This window comes from Cydia splendana, chromosome 26 (assembly GCF_910591565.1).
Source record: "Cydia splendana chromosome 26, ilCydSple1.2, whole genome shotgun sequence".
NCBI classification, from domain to species: Eukaryota; Metazoa; Arthropoda; class Insecta; order Lepidoptera; family Tortricidae; genus Cydia; species Cydia splendana.
The window spans coordinates 6857605-6874428 of NC_085985.1; the positions used below are offsets into that span (position 1 = coordinate 6857605).

The window sequence follows — 16824 nt, forward strand, 5'->3', positions numbered from 1 at the left end:
TATTACTATTACAATAACTGCGACCGGCTCACGGAAGAGTGTAACTCTCTCTATTTCATTCTCCTCTAATATTTTTGTAAGCATTCAGTTAGTGGTAATAATTTTGTCGATATATAAAATTTGAATTTTCTATCTTGGTAAATCTATATTATTATGTCTTCACATACTTAGCGCGTAATATCATATCACGAATTTAATTCACTTTCCTTCCTTCCTTCCTTCCTTCTTTCCATTTTACTACACTACAAATTCTTATACTGGAAACAGGTTCGTAAATAAATAATATTATTATTTGTCTCGTGTTTCGCGGTTAATTGTATATGTATATGTACATAATATATATATATAGAGAGAGGTATACTACATCACCAGTATAGTATACTAATAGTGATCGATCGATTTATCTTCGTTTATCAGTGTTAGTTCAAAGAAACATTTGTTAATTTTCGAATCATGTGTGGCCCTGAAAAGGGCCTTTTGATATATATGACGGAAGCGTCACGTTCGCATGTCCAGGCGCAAAACGCGTGGTACAAAATATATAATAGATATAATGTAACCGCCGTATATGCGTTCGCGCAGACTGCATTCGGTGACGTAGCTCCGTGCCGGTTTAGGCACGTTCACCGCGGATCCTGCGAGCCAGCTGGATGTCCTTGGGCATGATGGTCACACGCTTGGCGTGGATGGCGCACAGGTTGGTGTCCTCGAAGAGACCTACTAGGTAAGCCTCGCTGGCCTCCTGGAGAGCCATAACGGCAGAGCTCTGGAAGCGCAGGTCGGTCTTGAAGTCCTGAGCGATCTCACGCACCAGACGCTGGAAGGGCAGCTTGCGGATCAGAAGCTCGGTGCTCTTCTGGTAGCGACGGATCTCACGGAGGGCGACGGTGCCGGGCCTGTAACGATGGGGCTTCTTGACGCCCCCGGTGGCTGGCGCGCTCTTGCGGGCCGCCTTGGTGGCGAGCTGTTTACGGGGCGCTTTACCACCGGTGGATTTACGAGCGGTCTGCTTGGTACGGGCCATTTCGAAAAATTACTACGATACGCGTGTACGTTACGTTAACGAGTCACGAGAGGGAATAAACGAAAAATTGCCCCGCGAGCGTCTTTTATATGTGCTCGTCGTCGGAAAGGGACGGAGTTAGTGTCCGTGTGAGCGAGATAGGTCTATAAAATTCACATACACGTCCGTCCCCCATGCCATGCCCCTCTTCCTTTCTCACAAACACGATTTCTGATTACAATAACATTGTTGAAATATTAATACTTTTTATTATATACTTACTTACATTTTATATATATATTTATTTTTAACAAATATGTGACCGATTTAAGTTAGCTAACTCAACCTAACCTAACCTAGGAGTTAGCTTATTAAATTCGGCAGAGTTAAGTTAGGTCTGGTTCAAAATAACAATATTTGACAGAGTTAGGTTAGCTAACCTAACCTAACTCCGCGGAACCTAACTTAATCTGACCTAACTCGATCGAACCTAACTTAACCTGACCTAACTCGATCGAACCTAACTTAACCTGACCTAACTCGATCGAACCTAACTTATTATAATATTTTTTTTTTTAATTACATAACTCAAACGTAACCTAACTTCGCGAAACCTAACCTAACCTAACTTATTTAGTAATTGTAACTTGATTAGCAATTTTAATATAACAAAACTTCCGTGAGAGACACGGACATATTAAATATATATTAAGAACGGTTCACTCGCGTATTTTAAGTCGAAAAAAAAAAAAAAAAAAAAAAAAAACGCTCGGAATGTGAAACACCGCCGTACCGAGGAGTATCATCAGGTGCTTGCACTTGCTTTTGGAGGATACATGAGTAATATATTTAATTGTAACTTGAACCTAACCTATATTATTATTACATACGTGTTGATTGGTAATGTGTAAACAAATTATATTTAATTGATTTTTATCGACCGATTGACACCGTATGCACGGTTAGAAACTTCCTATATTATTTTCTGAACGTATTTGTGGCCCTGAAAAGGGCCTTTTTGGTTGATGTACAAACCACACTCTCAAAGCGTGTCGTGTGTCGTCGCAATACGAACTACCTAAACCCATTACACTAAAAGTGTATTGAGAAGACAGCAGACCGCATACGTACGAGGAACGACGTACGCTTACTTGGAGCTGGTGTACTTGGTGACGGCCTTGGTGCCTTCACTGACGGCGTGCTTGGCGAGCTCACCGGGCAGCAAGAGCCTCACGGAGGTCTGCACCTCCCTGCTGGTGATGGTGGACCTCTTGTTGTAGTGAGCGAGGCGGGAGGCCTCGGCGGCGATGCGCTCGAAGATATCGTTCACGAACGAGTTCATGATCGACATGGCCTTGCTGGAGATACCGGTGTCGGGGTGGACCTGCTTGAGCACCTTGTAGATGTAGATGGCGTAGCTCTCCTTGCGCTTATGCTTCTTCTTTTTCTTAGAGTCCGACTTGGAGATGTTCTTCTGGGCCTTGCCGGATTTCTTGGCGGCCTTACCGCTAGTCTTGGGTGGCATTGTGATATACTTAGTTAGTTAGATGCTTACAGTACGAGAGTCGAACTGGAAATGTAAAAATTTTTTTAGGATCGCTATTTTTGTTAGCGCAGCGAACGGGAAATAGGGGATTAAAGATCGAGCGTCGCGCTCGCGGTATCTCGACCAATAGCGTTCGTGTATCATTAGTATCGTCGTCGATCGGCATGGTGGGGAGTGCGAGCGCGTGTTGATATTACTTTACTTACATATTAATTAGTCATATTATTAATAAATAAATATCACCCGCCTGATGTGCGATGTATGATAAATAATAATAATAATGAGTTAACTAACCAACCAAAATATATTTGAAATCGTAGCTTATTTGATAACTATTGTTGTTGTTGTTGTTGTTGTTACAAGTGACACATTGCTGTAGCTGAGCAAGTAGGTGTAATATCTGTCTGCTGAGCCATCCATCACAGCATAATTGAAAGTCTAGAGAGTCGGAGGACACATAGAGACAATAAACGTAATAAATAATAAAAAGGGGATGAGTGTGTATACATTCCGCCAAATATTTCTCTACGAATATCGAATATAAGTATCTATCTAATCTCATTATAATTCATTCATAATTTATAGATCTATCGAAAAAATGAATGACATCATATACGTATGCGTTATGCCATGAAACTTATAAAGTTTACACAGAATCATATTGTGGCCCTGAAAAGGGCCTTTTGTAACGGTCACTCGGGCGGGCGGGAATATAACAGAGGCCGCGTGCGTTACAAGGTGTACGCACGAGACAAATGTACACATCCACACCAATCGCCGGGTGCTACCGCTAGAGATGGATGTAGCCAGAAGAGAAGTGTGGACACTTAAGCCTTCTTCTCGGTCTTCTTGGGCAGGAGCACGGCCTGAATGTTAGGCAGCACACCACCCTGGGCGATGGTCACACCGGAGAGGAGCTTGTTCAACTCTTCGTCGTTGCGGATCGCCAGCTGGAGATGCCTAGGGATGATTCTGGTCTTCTTGTTGTCGCGAGCGGCGTTGCCTGCCAACTCGAGAACTTCAGCGGCCAGGTATTCCATGACGGCGGCCAGGTACACCGGGGCACCGGCACCGACGCGCTCGGCGTAGTTGCCCTTGCGTAGAAGCCTGTGGATACGGCCGACGGGGAACTGGAGTCCGGCACGGTTAGAGCGGGACTTTGCCTTTCCCTTAACCTTGCCACCTTTACCGCGTCCAGACATGTTTAAAGAGATTAAAGTTTAGTTTACACACAACGAACGAACCAACGAGAGCACGTATTGCACGTGAGTGAGTCGGGACAAGAATATTTTTTTTCGCCACCTGTGAAATCCTTCGGCACCCTTTTTAAGGGGTGCGAGTGGCCTCTTCCGCCTTCCGGCTGCGGAGGCTGTCTCGGGTCGCGCCCCACCTTGTGGGGCGGTCGGTCGCTCGTCATTTTGGGGACGGCTGTGTATCCGTGAGGGCCAGCTTTCTCGCCACCGGCCGTTTATCCAACCCCGCGACCCCTAGCCTGGTGATACCGTTTGAGCGGGGCCAGGCATCGGGGACGCAGAGAAGGCGACCGGCAGCTTAGGCTGGCGTGTGCATCGTGCCTATGTAGGCGACATCCGGTGTGGTGTGTGCGTGTCTTCTTCTTCGTCTTCTTCTTGTGTGGTGTGTAGGAGGGCTCGGGGGAGATGCCGAGCCCCGTGTTGGTCCGGCGGGCGCGTGTAGTGAGGCGCAATCCCGCGCAGGTGATCGTGGTCGGTGTTGTCCGCGCGGTCGAACATGCCCCGCGCGAGGCGCTCGATGATGAAGTCTTCCAGGCTGCTGCTCCACTTCAGGTGCTCGGCGATGGCTGCGTTGCTGACGTACTGCGTTGCTCCGACGATGGTCCGCAGCGAGAGGGTCTCCTGACGCCTCAAGTTGGTCCTGGTGGTCCTGCAACAGAAAGAATACCAGGCTGGTGAAGCGTAAGTTAGTCGCGATCGGACGTAAGCTTTGTACAGACCGAGTTTGGTCCGTACAGGGAGCTTACTGCGGAAGACCGGGCGGAGGTTCATACGAGCGGTTTTCGCTCGTATGACCGTCTCCGCGGCGTGCTTCTTCATGTTGAGCCTCCTGTCTATGGTCACCCCCAGGTATTTCACTGTGGGTGACCATGACAGCGGCTGTCCTAGAAGAGAGGGAGGTGGGGGCAGGACCCTGGCTGCCCCTGTGATAAGTGCTTGCGTCTTGCCCACATTGACTGATAGTCTCCATTTGGAGAGCCAGTCAGGGAGGGCGTCAAGCGTCGGCTGGATCTTGGAGACTGCGTGCGGCATCTGGAATGAGGAAGCAAAGTAAGCGGCGTCATCTGCGAATAAGGCTAGTTGCGCTTGTCCTACGACTGGAATGTCGTCGGTGTAGCGCACGTAGCATGCGGGCGATAGGCAGCTCCCCTGGGGGACGCCTGCCTGTATCGGGCGTTCCTGTGACAGTGCGCCTTCCACTTGAACGTGGAAGCGTCGGTCTGCCAGGAATGAAGCGATGACTCTCACGATGCGGCGGGGGGCTGTGGACAGAGAAAGTTTATATATTAGACCTTCGTGCCAAACTCGATCGAACGCTTTCTCCATGTCTAGGAGGACAGCGACTGTGTACTCCTTTTTGTTGAGCGCCATGCCCATGTGGTGTAGCACTCGGGTGAGCTGCAACGTGGTGGAGTGTTGAGACCTGAAACCAAATTGCTCCGGCCTGGGTGTCAGGTGTGGCGAGAGGTGCCGGAGCAGCAACCTCTCGAACACCTTTGATAGGTTGCATAGCAACGTGATGGGCCGGTAGTTCTCCGGCTTTCTTCTGTCCTTCCCGGGCTTGGGAAGGACTATGACCCGTCCGGACTTCCAGATGGTGGGGAAGTGCCCCGACCGCAAGATCCCGTTGAACAGGCGCGCCACTGCCGCTAAGGTGTTTAGCGGCAGTTGGCGGAGCGCCATGTTTGGGATCTCGTCGGGGCCCGACGCCTTCTTCGGCTTGCAGTGACGTCTGATTGTCGCCTGGACCTGTGAAGGAGAAAAGTAGATTGGATCATCGTGGGTCTCTACGGGCACGCTGAGGTAGTCTCGAACGTGTCGCACGATGTCCGCTGTGTGTTGCGGGTCGGTGTCAGGGAATGGCCTGAATTGCTGCTCAAGGCTGCGAGCGAGTATTTCCGCTCTGTCCTTGGCCGCGTACTTCAGTTCCCCGTCGGTGTCGTCCACTAGGGGCCGTATCGGCTCGGGTGTCGCGCTGAGTTGTCGGCATAACCTGTGGATGGAAGGAACGTGATCAGTTAGACTCTCGATGTGCGATTCCCAGCTTGCAGCTCTGTGCTCGCTGAGTTTTACCCTTAACAGTCGCTCGAGACTATTGAGCTCAGCCTTGACCGACTGAGCCCTAGTCCTTTGCCACTGTTTCCTGTACCAGCGCTTTTTCTCCAAAAGCGCTTGAAGCGGCCTGGGGAGCGGCTTGCGCCGGTCCGAAGGCGGGATGATGTGGGTGGCGTCGTCGAGGGCCGCTTTGATGTCCCCGGTGATTGTGGCTGCTGCTGCATCGACCTCTTCTGCGGTCGATATGGGACCTGTACGGGGAGATTTTACCATGGCTTCTGTGAAAGCCGTCCAGTCGTAGCGGCGTCCTGGTCCCCTGTTGAGTCTCGTTGTCGCCTCGTCTGCGATGGTCAGGAGCACCGGCCTGTGGTCGGAGGTGAGGTCGTAAAATACCTGGTGCCTCATGATTGAGTCGACTCCGCGAGAAATCGCAAAGTCGATTGTGGTGCCGCGACAGAGCGGGTCGGCGTCGTGGTAGTGTGTGGGCTCGTATGGCCCGTCCACTACCAGATCGAGGTCCTCCACGATCTGGTAGATGGTGTTTCCCGGCTGGGAATGCGCGGACGAGTTCCAAGCGGGGTGCTCGGCGTTGAAGTCCCCGGCCAGGATGGTCGGCACGGGGGAGTCCAGCAGCAGCCGCCTGAGGTCGTCGCGCATCTCTGCCGGCCGGCAGTTTCCGCAGGGCCTGTAGATAGCAAACAAACGCAGGTTATGCCTTTGTAGTTTGATATCTATCCCCAGTGCGGATAGCGATGTCGGCTGCTGCTCGATATCCACCGGTTGGTGGATGATTGTCATCTTGACGATGATTGCGAGGCCTCGGTATGGGCGTCCGTTTTCGGGGTTCGCCTGGTCGAGGCGGTACACGATGTATCCGCTGGCTTTGAGCGTCAGTGACGCTTTTAGCCATGTCTCGCAGATCAGCATGATGTCGATGTCCTGGCTGTGGAGAAAAGTACGGAGATCATTAATTTTACCAGTTAATGACTGCGCGTTCCAATACACAATTCTTAGCTCTTTCTCTTTTAGGCCGTAAGAGATAGTGCAGCTGGCGAATAACTTGCGTTATTGCTGAGAGGGCGAGCTAAGCCTGATTTTGGTCAGGCTTAGACAGAGACTTAATCGCTAGTACAAACTCGTCTAGCGTTGGTCTCAGAGACACAGTTACCGCAGTTTGCACTGCGGCAACTATGTCCCTGTGCAGCGCTACGGTGTCGAGCGCTGGGGGTGCTGCAGGCGGCGTCGCTCGGGGCTCCGCTTGCGACATCCTCTGCGGTTTGTGTTGTGGCTGCGTCCGTCCTCGGTGTCCTGTTGTCCGCTGCCTCGGCTGGTTGGCGGGTGCCATGAGGGAACCTGTTGAGTAATCCTCCACCAGGTTTGGTGTGTCCGAGGCCCTAGTGTCGGGGCCTCGCTGCGGGCGGCGGGTCGGCGGTCGGCGTGTGTAGGAGCGGGTGCCCCCCCTCCAGTTGCGCAGCTCCTGCAAGTAAATTGCACACTGCTTGTGGTTGCCTGGGTGGTCCATCAGGCAGTTTGCGCACGTTGCTGGCTCGTCCCTGGGTCGCGTGCACTGGTGCGACAGGTGCGGCAGCGCGCACTTGACGCAGCGCACCGGTCGGTGACATCCCTGTGAGGAATGCCTAAATCCCTGGCACCGATAACATTGCGGTGGCCCGGGTTTACCTCGCCAAGGTTCGACACGAACCTTGGTGTTGATGTCCGCAATGCTGGTGAGGTCGAGAAAACCTGGGTTTTCTCGCTCCGTCCCGTTGAGTTGGACGAAGAAGATGGTGCCTCCTCGTCCTCTACCTGTGGAGATAAGTCGGGCGTGTGATACTGAATACCCCTCTCTGGCACAGGCGTCCTTCACGTCCTGCACCGACATAGATGACGGCAGGCCGCGGATAGCGGCCTTCATCGGCAGGGTCGACTTCTCCGGGTGCTTGACGAACTGGATCCGGGGGTCGAGTGCCTGCTCCTTGTCGAGGTAGGCGAATACCACACGGTATTCCTCTGCGGTCCTGGGGTAGAACCGTATCCCGGTCGGTTCGACGTTCTCGGTTTTGGCCTCAAAACCGAGACGCTCGTTGATGGCCGTCAGGTGGCGGGCCGAGTCTGGGAGGACCTCGACCAGAATCTGGGGCGGTTTGGCCCTTTTGGCCGGCGGCTGCGGCTGCTGCTTCTTCTTCTTGCTGGCTGCGGTATCTGTGGGCAGTGAAGAAGCTTTAGGTGGGGCTTTTGCTGTGGCCGCGTACGTGTCGGTGCTTGCTACCGGGGCAGGTAGCAACACCTTGCGTGGCGGGGCCTGGTGCGAGCCGCCGGCGGCGGGTGTGGATGGCACGGCTGTGTCCATCGGCTGCTGCTGCTGCGAGTCCTGTGGGCAGACGACGGGTTGATTAAGACCGCGTGACATAGGAGTGATGCGGTTACATTCCCGCTTCTCCTCCTGTGCCGGCGGGCTGTCCTCTTCCCGCCGTCTCTTCTGTTGGCGCGCCCCAGAGTGCGCCAACAGGGTTGAGAGTAGGGCCGCCTCGAGCGGCCCGAGGACGCAACTGTCTAGCGACCCCCGAGCTACTCTGTCGAGTTTCCCGAAAATCGCCATCCAGGCGCCCTCGGTTATCTCGAGGCCGGCCTGCGGCCGGCAAGGCGACTGGCGGCGGCGTTGCGGTGAGTTGGCCGGCGTGACAAGTCGAGACCTGTCAGCCGGTTGTGGCGTGACAGGTCGAGACTTGTCGGCCGGCTGGGGCGGCAGCGGGCTCTCGGCACGTGGTGAATGCCTAACACGTGGTGATAAATCAAGCGGCGATAAATCGCCACGTGATAAATCACCACGTGCTTGGTCCCCGTAGTCGGCTGACCGCTCCGGCTCTCCGGTCACGGGTGACTCAGAGTTTCGCTGGTCCTCAGCGTCTGAGCCCTCGTTGGAATCCTCCACGGAGCTTACAACGTCAAGGAACTCTTCCGAGCCGCGACTTGACATTGTTGACCCCGTGAAACTTCCAAACGCGGGCAGACGCTTTGGGCCATCGTTGTCTGGTTCGCCCGTGAATCCGGCGAGCAGGAGCAGGTCAACGTCCGGGAGCTCCACCACATGCACCGGAGCCGGTGCTGCCGCTGTGTCCTCCTCCTGAACGGCCTCTGTCGTCTTGGTAGGCGTCCTGTTGATGACCATGGCGATGGCGTGTGTGTGCGGCGTCGGCGTCGGTTGACCTGGAAAACGACAGATGTGAGTACAAGCTGGTATGGCTAGCGCCGGATGTGTCCGGGCTTTCGCCCCGTTTGCGGCTTGGGTTGTCACCGTAAGGTATCCGCCAAACAAACGGCCACTGCTAACGCTTGGGCTTGGGTTGTCACCGTTAGGTATCCGCCAGCAAACGATCACTGCGAAAGTGGTCTTTTCGACACTGGGGCACACTAACAACAATACTTAGCCTGCACAAACACTGGCGTTAACACACGTCAACTAGTGAGTTGGTTAGGGTGCGTAAGTCTCGAGAGCTAGCTCAAGCGCGTGCGGTCCCGTCAACGTCACAGTTGCGACTCTCTTTTTTCTCAAATGTCTTTTTTCGCCATGCGCGCCCTAAGCTATATAGTCTCACGGAGCGCGCTGATAGTGGGGATATAACGAGCCGACATAACACGAGACCGATCGACCAATCAACGCCCCGAGTGCAAGAGCGCGAATTAGAGAGAGATAGAGATAAAATAAAAACAATAAATAAATTAAATTAACAAAATATTCTATAAGTAAGTTCTATATCTATAGGCATATACATATGTATGTATGTATGTATGTGTATAGATAACTAAATATTGTTTGAAATGTAAGACTTCATCATCATATCATATTATGTGTAAATTCATGATTCATGAAAACCTAATCTAATATATCCGTCTATCAGTGAGATCATCATCATCATATTGATGACTTTTGTGCCTTGAGATTCGACTTTTTCCGATGCCGATCCGAACACCTATTGTTGTATGTTTATAACTTAGATTTTTGTTGATCAATCAATCAATCGATCGATCGACTCTTGTATGTGCTCATTGCAATGAAACAGAGGCGATATGAACCTTTGAATACATTTGTTAGCCCTGAAAAGGGCTTTTTGATGTGCGTATAACGCGCACAGGCGTATGACGTGAGTCGAGAAGAGGCGACACGTCGTCGTCGTATAATATTTATAGCAACGACAATCGACATCTCCTCTACCATCACGACTACTACCGCGACCGATGTAAGGACGACGACGACAATATGGCGCAGTCTTCTTACTTCTTCGAGGCAGCCTTCTTAGCGGCGGGCTTCGCTTTGGGAGCGGCCGCAGCCTTCTTCGGCTTGGGAGCTTTAGGCTTCTTGGTCGGCGGCTTCGCGGTCTTCTTGGCCTTAGGCGCGGCGGCGCTCTTGCCCTTGGCGGGGGTGGAAGGTTTCTTCGCTGCGGGCTTCTTTTTGGCGGCGGCGGCCTTCTTGTCCTTCGTGGCGGCCTTAGGCTTGGCCGGGGATGCGGCGGCCTTCTTAGCCTTAGCGGGCTTTGCTGCGGCGGGCTTCTTAGCGGCGGCTGATGATTTAGCGCTAGATTTCTTGGCCGCGGCGGGCTTCTTGCCGGCGGATGATGTCTTCGACTCCAGTTTGAACGAACCGGACGCGCCCTTGCCTTTGGTCTGTATGAGTGCGCCGGATTCGACTGCGCTCTTCAAATATTTTCTGATGAAAGGTGCCAGTTTCTCGGCGTCGACCTTGTACTGGGCGGCGATGTATTTCTTGATAGCCTGCAGGGACGAACCGCTCCTCTCCTTCAGCTCCTTGATGGCGCTGTTAACCATCTCGGACGTCTTAGGGTGGGTGGGCTTCGCCTTAGGCTTCTTAGCGCCTGCGGAGGCGGACGCCTTAGGCTTCTTCGCGGGCGTCGCCGGGGCGGGAGCGTCGGCTGCAACTGCGGTATCGGCCATATTTAAAAAAAAAAGTAAAATAGGATGTGTAGTTACAAATTAGTAAATCGCACGAACGATCTGCGCAAAGAGAGAGAACAGCGGACGCGTGTAAGCGGAGCGCTGCGCTGGCGAGTACTAAACACTCCTATTGTTTTTTTTTTTTTTTTTTTTTTTTTTTTGGTATGGATGTTCTGAGTTGGGCAGCTGGTACCCTTTACTCTTTATTGGGCTGGAGCGTCAAATGCACAAGAGGCGCACAGAGCTCTTAAGCTAAAAACTATAAACTATATATACATTTTCCTTATAACTAAGGTCGATGCCCCCTTTGAACTCACGAGCCTTAGGGGCTCATGGCAAAGAATTCAAAGGGGTCATCGAGCGGAACCTGAACAAAGTCTTGGACTCTACCAGAGGAAACATTTATGTCCTGTGGACTGCTTTTTGAAGCTTTTGGCTTTTTTGGCCACTTTTTGATTTTGGAGTTACAGAGTACCCTAGGGGTACCAGGAGTTATTTGTGGGCTACCTGGACCATCGGAAGTGCCGAGTAACAGAGGGGGGGATGAGGAGGTTTGAGAGGTGTTTATGTTTGTGGGATGGTTAGCAGGCAGCGATGATGATAAGGGTAAAGGAGTTGATGATGCAGGTGAAGGTGAAGAGGTAGGAGGGGGGGAGGGTGAGTTGTGATTAAGGTTTGGATTTTGAGTGTGAGGAGGAGTAAGGATTTGATTATGAGTGACTGTGGGAGGGAGGCCAAGACGCGCTCTGAGGAGTTCACCTTCCAAACGAATATCCTCCTCGAAGGCTTTAGTGATTTCATCATCACTATCGCCAAGAGCGTGTCTGGGCCTCCTCTTTCGAAATGGGACCGAGGGGAGGGGGGTGTAGGTCATAGCATCCCTGATCAATGGGTTGCCATGAACCACAGCCCCCTCATGGAGTCTCTTTGACAATGATTTTATGAAATAGCGCACCGAGGGTACTTTGAGGTCCCTGTGCAGATCAACATTTCTTATGTAACCAGGACAACCAGTGGCTCTACGTAGAAATTTATTTTGAATTACTTGAAGCGATTTAAGTTTCTTCCTTGAGGCATGGGCGAAGACGGACGATGAATATGTAAATACTGGGCGGATACAAGTTTTGTAAAGAGTCAGCTTATTTTTGAGGGTCATTTTGCTTTTCTTATTTGTGAGAAGATTTAGCCTTCCAGATATAAAGGCAGCACGATCCCGTACTGCCTTTATATGCTTGAAGAAGTTGAGTTTTCTGTCCAGGTGGATCCCAAGGTATTTTGCCGAGGTTACCCATGGAATAGGTTGACTGAGCAGCTTAATGAACGGGTGCCTGTCCACCAGCTCCTGATACTTCCCTCTCCTGGAGAAAATTATGGCCTGACTTTTCCCAGGGTTGACCTCAATCCTCCAGCGACGGAACCAATCCCCAAGGGAATCAATCGCTCGCTGGAGGAGTTTAGTCAACCTCAAAGGGTGCGGAGACGACGCGAAAATCGCCGTGTCATCCGCGAACAGGGCATAATTCACTCCAGGAATTTTGGGAAGGTCATTGACGAAGAGGTTGAAAAGTGTGGGGGCAAGAACAGAGCCCTGAGGAACACCCGCACCCACCGGGTGCAGATTAGAGAGAGTCCCTTCAACACGATAGCGAAAGCCTCGACAATTTAGGTAGTCTCTGATAGTAAGGACTAACTGGTGTGGCACTCCTAGTTTGTAAAGCTTATAAATTAAGCCGTTGTGCCACACCTTGTCAAAGGCTTTCGCTATGTCCAAGAAGATGGCTGCAGTGGGTATTGGATGCCTCCAACCATGCATCCAGTAGAGAGAGTGCTCCACTATGCGGTGGATCTGATGTGCACAGGAGTGCCCCCGCCGAAAACCAAACTGTTCTTCGAGTAGTAGACCAGAAGAATCTATGAATTGAGTCAGTCTCCTGAGCAGGACCCGCTCATAGAGCTTGCCCATTGTACTCAAGAGGCTAATAGGGCGGTAACTTGAAGGGATATTTGAGGGTTTCCCCGGCTTATGGATGCCAATTACGTGGGCAGTTTTCCACGCCTGGGGAAAGTGAAAGTTTGAAAAAGCAGTATTGAAAATTAATGTTAGGAAGACAACTATTGTTTTGGGTAGGAGTTTAAATAGTCTATTAGGGAGCCTATCCTCACCTGGAGCCTTTCTGACTTTGAGGCCCTTTAGTAGGATTTCGATTTCGGAGGGTGCTATGAGGTCTATAGGGTTTGTGTCAGGATTTGGGGGAGGGCAGTAGATTAGACTATTGACTTCGTTGTCAATTTGAGCTATGTGATTTTGGTCGGTGAAGAGAGTGCTTGGCGAGCATTGTTGTTCAAGGCTGTCCGCCAAGCACTCTGCTTTTTCCAGATCCGTGAAGGCTAGAGTGCCCGTTCCAGGGACAACAAGCGGGGGCATTGATACCATGGTATCGCTCCTCAGAGATCTCGCCAGGGACCAGTAAGCCTGGTGTCCTGGAGAGATCTCCGAGAGAAATTCGCCCCACCTGTTGGCCCTGAAATCAGCAATCTCTAGCTTCACTTTTCGCTGGAGCCGGTTTACGACATTTTTGTTGTCCGGGGAGGGGAAACGGGAGTACGTTCTCAGGGCTCTGTTCTTTTCCCGGATCAGGAGCCGAATCTCCTCAGGGAGACGCCAGCGATGGTCGTCCAGCGCTGGGACCTCCCTCGAGCAGTCGGCCATTACGGAGTGAAGTCCACTGGTGAGGGTGGTGATCGCCTCATCAGTGTCCTCCCGAGAGGAGAGAGACGATGGAAACTTCGAGAGAAGGGGAAGGTCCTCAGAATTGAGGACCTTTCCCAACTTGACCCAGTCAACTACTGTCCTGGTCTGTGTTTTAGAGGGGGTGGGGGAGCCGAGGGACATTAAAACTGGTCTATGATCGGAGTGGAGTTCATGGTGGACTTGAATGGAGGTGAGTTTAAGGTGAACATTTTTTAGGATGGCTATATCAAGAATGTCTGGTTGAAAACCAGTGTTGGGGTGAAAATGAGTGGGTTCGAGTGGAGCTATTATATCTAGATTGTTTTTTAGCAAATAAGAGCACAGAATGCGCCCATTCTTAGTCGTTACCCTGCAGTTGAACTGGGCGTGCTTGGAGTTGAAGTCCCCAGCGAGGATGACTGAGTCATCCAACCCCAGCAACGCATCCAAGTCCGACTGCAGGATATCCTTTGTGGGCGGCTGGTAGACGGAAGCTATAGTGACGGGAGGGTGCCCAGTCATCGCTAGGCGACAGATTGAGGCCTCCATGTTTTTGAGGGTCGGAGTATCAAGTGGCGTGCAGTGAAGTGCACGCCTGTAATATATCAGGGTGCCCCCTCCGTGAGTGAGGCGATCGTTCCTAACTGTTATGAAGTTTGCTAATCTTGGGCTACCTGAGGAGGCCTTTAAAAAGGTCTCCTGAACTAGGAATAAATCAACACTGTGATCTTTAAGAAACACAGCCACCTCGTCCTTCTGGGACCTCAGGCCATTGGCGTTAAAGAACCCAATGACCAGAGATCCAGGTTTCTCTCTGGAGGTGGCGTGAGACATTATGGCTTCCGGGTGTTTTGCGAGAAGTTTCGGATGGACTTTAGGAGATTCGCATGTTCAAATAGGACACATAGCCTGTCATTTTCTGACTGAGCTAATCTGAACTTTGCGGCCAGTTCACAGACTTCATCGATGTCAAAAACAGCGGCAAGGTCCATTACAAGCCTCAAGTCAGCCAGCGCATTTTTTTGAATATTGGGCAGCACCTGCTTAGGGCGTCGAGAAGGTTTGGGGGGTAACCTAGGAGGCTGAGAGGGAATTTGGATGGGTTGAGAAGGGGAGGATTGGGAGAATTGGGATGATTGAGAGGGCTGCGTGGGGCGGAAGGGGTTTATCAGCTCCAGAGGCTGAGGCTGCGCATGAGCCAGGGGAGGAGAAGGATAGGAAGGAATAGGTTTAGGAACTTCCTTTCTTGACTTATATGACTTTTCAGGTTTGGGCTTTGCAGGGACAGAATGAGGAGATGCCTGGATGGGGGGGAATTTCCTTTCCGCTGGAGTGGGAGAGGAAACAGAGTATTCCAAGGGACGGGCCCAAGGATTTACAGTAGGGGGGGGAGGAGGTAGGTCATGAACAGCTGGGGGCAGCAAGGGAGCTGTTGAGGTTGCTACAGGTTCACTTTGAGAGAACTGGCTGACAGGAGGTGACTGTTCACTGTTACCTGGGAGGTCAACAGGAGCTGAAGGAGTTTTCTGTTGGGAAGGAGCGGGATTCTTACCTGACCTCCCATTATTAACTCTGTTTTTGTTTTTGTGAAAGGGAATGTAGTCTGTGGGCTTTGGGGCTTTGGGGCAGCCTCGATAGTTCCCCGTGTGGGGCCCCCAGCAGAGGCCACAAGTGGCCTCGGTGTCCGGGGATTTTTGACACTCTTCCCACCGATGATTCCCTGCACACTTGACGCACACGGGGTCGAGTGTGCAGTTCCTCGCCGAGTGGCCATACATGAGGCAGTTTTTACACTGTACAATGTGATTTGATTTGATGGGCCATTCAGGTTTAGAGACCAGCATACCTAGGATAGTTTTAATGTTGAATATTTCCTGGGCTTCCGGAGTGTTCAGAAGTTTGACATCCACAATGTCATACGGGGTTTTAGGTTTAACAAAAGGCTTAAATTTGCGGTGTACCTCAGTGACTGGGTACCCTTGATCACGAATATCCTTTAATATGTCCTCAGTGAGGAACTCTTTGGGCACGCCTTTGATGACGACGCGGAGCTCTATTTCATCGAAAGTCCTGTATGAGTAGTACCCGTTTATGAGAAGATATCGCCAGCCACGGAACTGTTTGATGGATTCGGTGTAGATGGCCATGCCACCATACGCACCTTCTATGAATCGAGAATGTTTGTAACCTATTTTGAGTCGAGTTGCCTCCTCTCGCAGAGGGACCCATCTCTTTACATCCCTGAGGAGGATGACTGGAGGTGGGCGTTCTTTTATAATGACCTCCTCATCAACTGCAGGGGGAGGAGCGGCATTAATGCCATCTGCTGCCTCTGCAGCTGAGTTTTGGTTTAGAGTTTGATGGGATGGGCTATTATGGCCAGAAGGGGCTTTATTGGGGCGCTTTGCAGCAGTTCCTTCCGAGTCATCCGAAAGATTCCTCAGAGTTGATTTTTGCTGACGATCTGGGAAGAAGAAGGAGTTTGAGGTGGAGATCCCTTCCCCTTTCCGAGGAGGAGAAGGCAGGATGGAGTCCGTTTTGGTCTCTGTTACAGGGGCCAGCGAAAGACCAGAAGCTGTATCTGGATTTAATGAGTCAAAGGTTCCTGGTGAGGAAAGAGTTACACGTTTTCGTTTAATTTTGTTGCGTTTTTTCCTTGTGATGACTTCATTGTATGAATCTGAGTCATAGGCCATCTCAAAATCGGGCTCACAGTCAGGGTCTTGGTCAGTGCCACCCTCATCTGCAAGTGTTGAGTCCGAGTAGTACTGGTCCGAGGGGATAGGTGTATCTCTACGTGGGTAGACAGGTGAAATTGGCAGGACAGGGGTGATTTGCCCCAGAGGTAATGAGCAGTCTGGTTGCGAATCATATATGAGTTGGGTAAGGTGCGCAGGGGAGGGTTGCGCAAGTGGAAGGGAGCAATCTTTTTGCGAAGAATCCGAAAGGCAGGACAGGGGTGCTTGGGAAACCAAGTGGCCACTAGGGGCCGCTAAGGGGATCGAAGAGACTGGATGGCCGCTAGGGGCCACTACGGGGGCCGGAGGGCCAAAGTGGCCGCTAGGGGCCATTAAGGAGGACGGGGAGGCTAAGTGGCCGCTAGGGGCCACTATTGAGGCCGGAGGGGCAGCGTGGCCATTTAGGGCCGCTAACGAGGACTGGGAGACCGCGTGGCTACTAGGGGCCACTATGGAAGCCGGGGGGGGCCACCTGGCCGCTAGGGGCCACTAAGGTGGACGAAGAGGTTACTTGGCCACTAGGGGCCTCTAGGGAAGACGGAGGGGCT

At 51.7% G+C, this 16824-nt stretch overlaps 4 protein-coding genes across 4 annotated transcripts; all 4 read right to left on the reverse strand.

Annotated features, from left to right (window-relative positions):
• Window positions 1-613: 613 nt before the first annotated feature.
• LOC134803207 (histone H3) lies at window positions 614-1064 on the reverse strand. The gene has a single exon (XM_063775905.1). The coding sequence runs from the start codon at window positions 1022-1024 to the stop codon at window positions 614-616; it is 411 nt and encodes a 136-aa protein (XP_063631975.1). The 5' UTR covers window positions 1025-1064.
• A 1086-nt stretch (window positions 1065-2150) lies between these two features.
• Window positions 2151-2689, reverse strand: LOC134803142 (histone H2B). Its single transcript, XM_063775848.1, has one exon. The coding sequence runs from the start codon at window positions 2526-2528 to the stop codon at window positions 2151-2153; it is 378 nt and encodes a 125-aa protein (XP_063631918.1). The 5' UTR covers window positions 2529-2689.
• A 687-nt stretch (window positions 2690-3376) lies between these two features.
• LOC134803210 (histone H2A) lies at window positions 3377-3751 on the reverse strand. The gene has a single exon (XM_063775907.1). The coding sequence runs from the start codon at window positions 3749-3751 to the stop codon at window positions 3377-3379; it is 375 nt and encodes a 124-aa protein (XP_063631977.1).
• Window positions 3752-9884: 6133 nt separating this feature from the next.
• On the reverse strand, window positions 9885-10807 carry LOC134803175 (histone H1C-like). Its single transcript, XM_063775879.1, has one exon. It carries the CDS (start codon window positions 10805-10807, stop codon window positions 10130-10132), a length of 678 nt encoding a protein of 225 aa, XP_063631949.1. The 3' UTR covers window positions 9885-10129.
• Between the last annotated feature and the right edge of the window lie 6017 nt (window positions 10808-16824).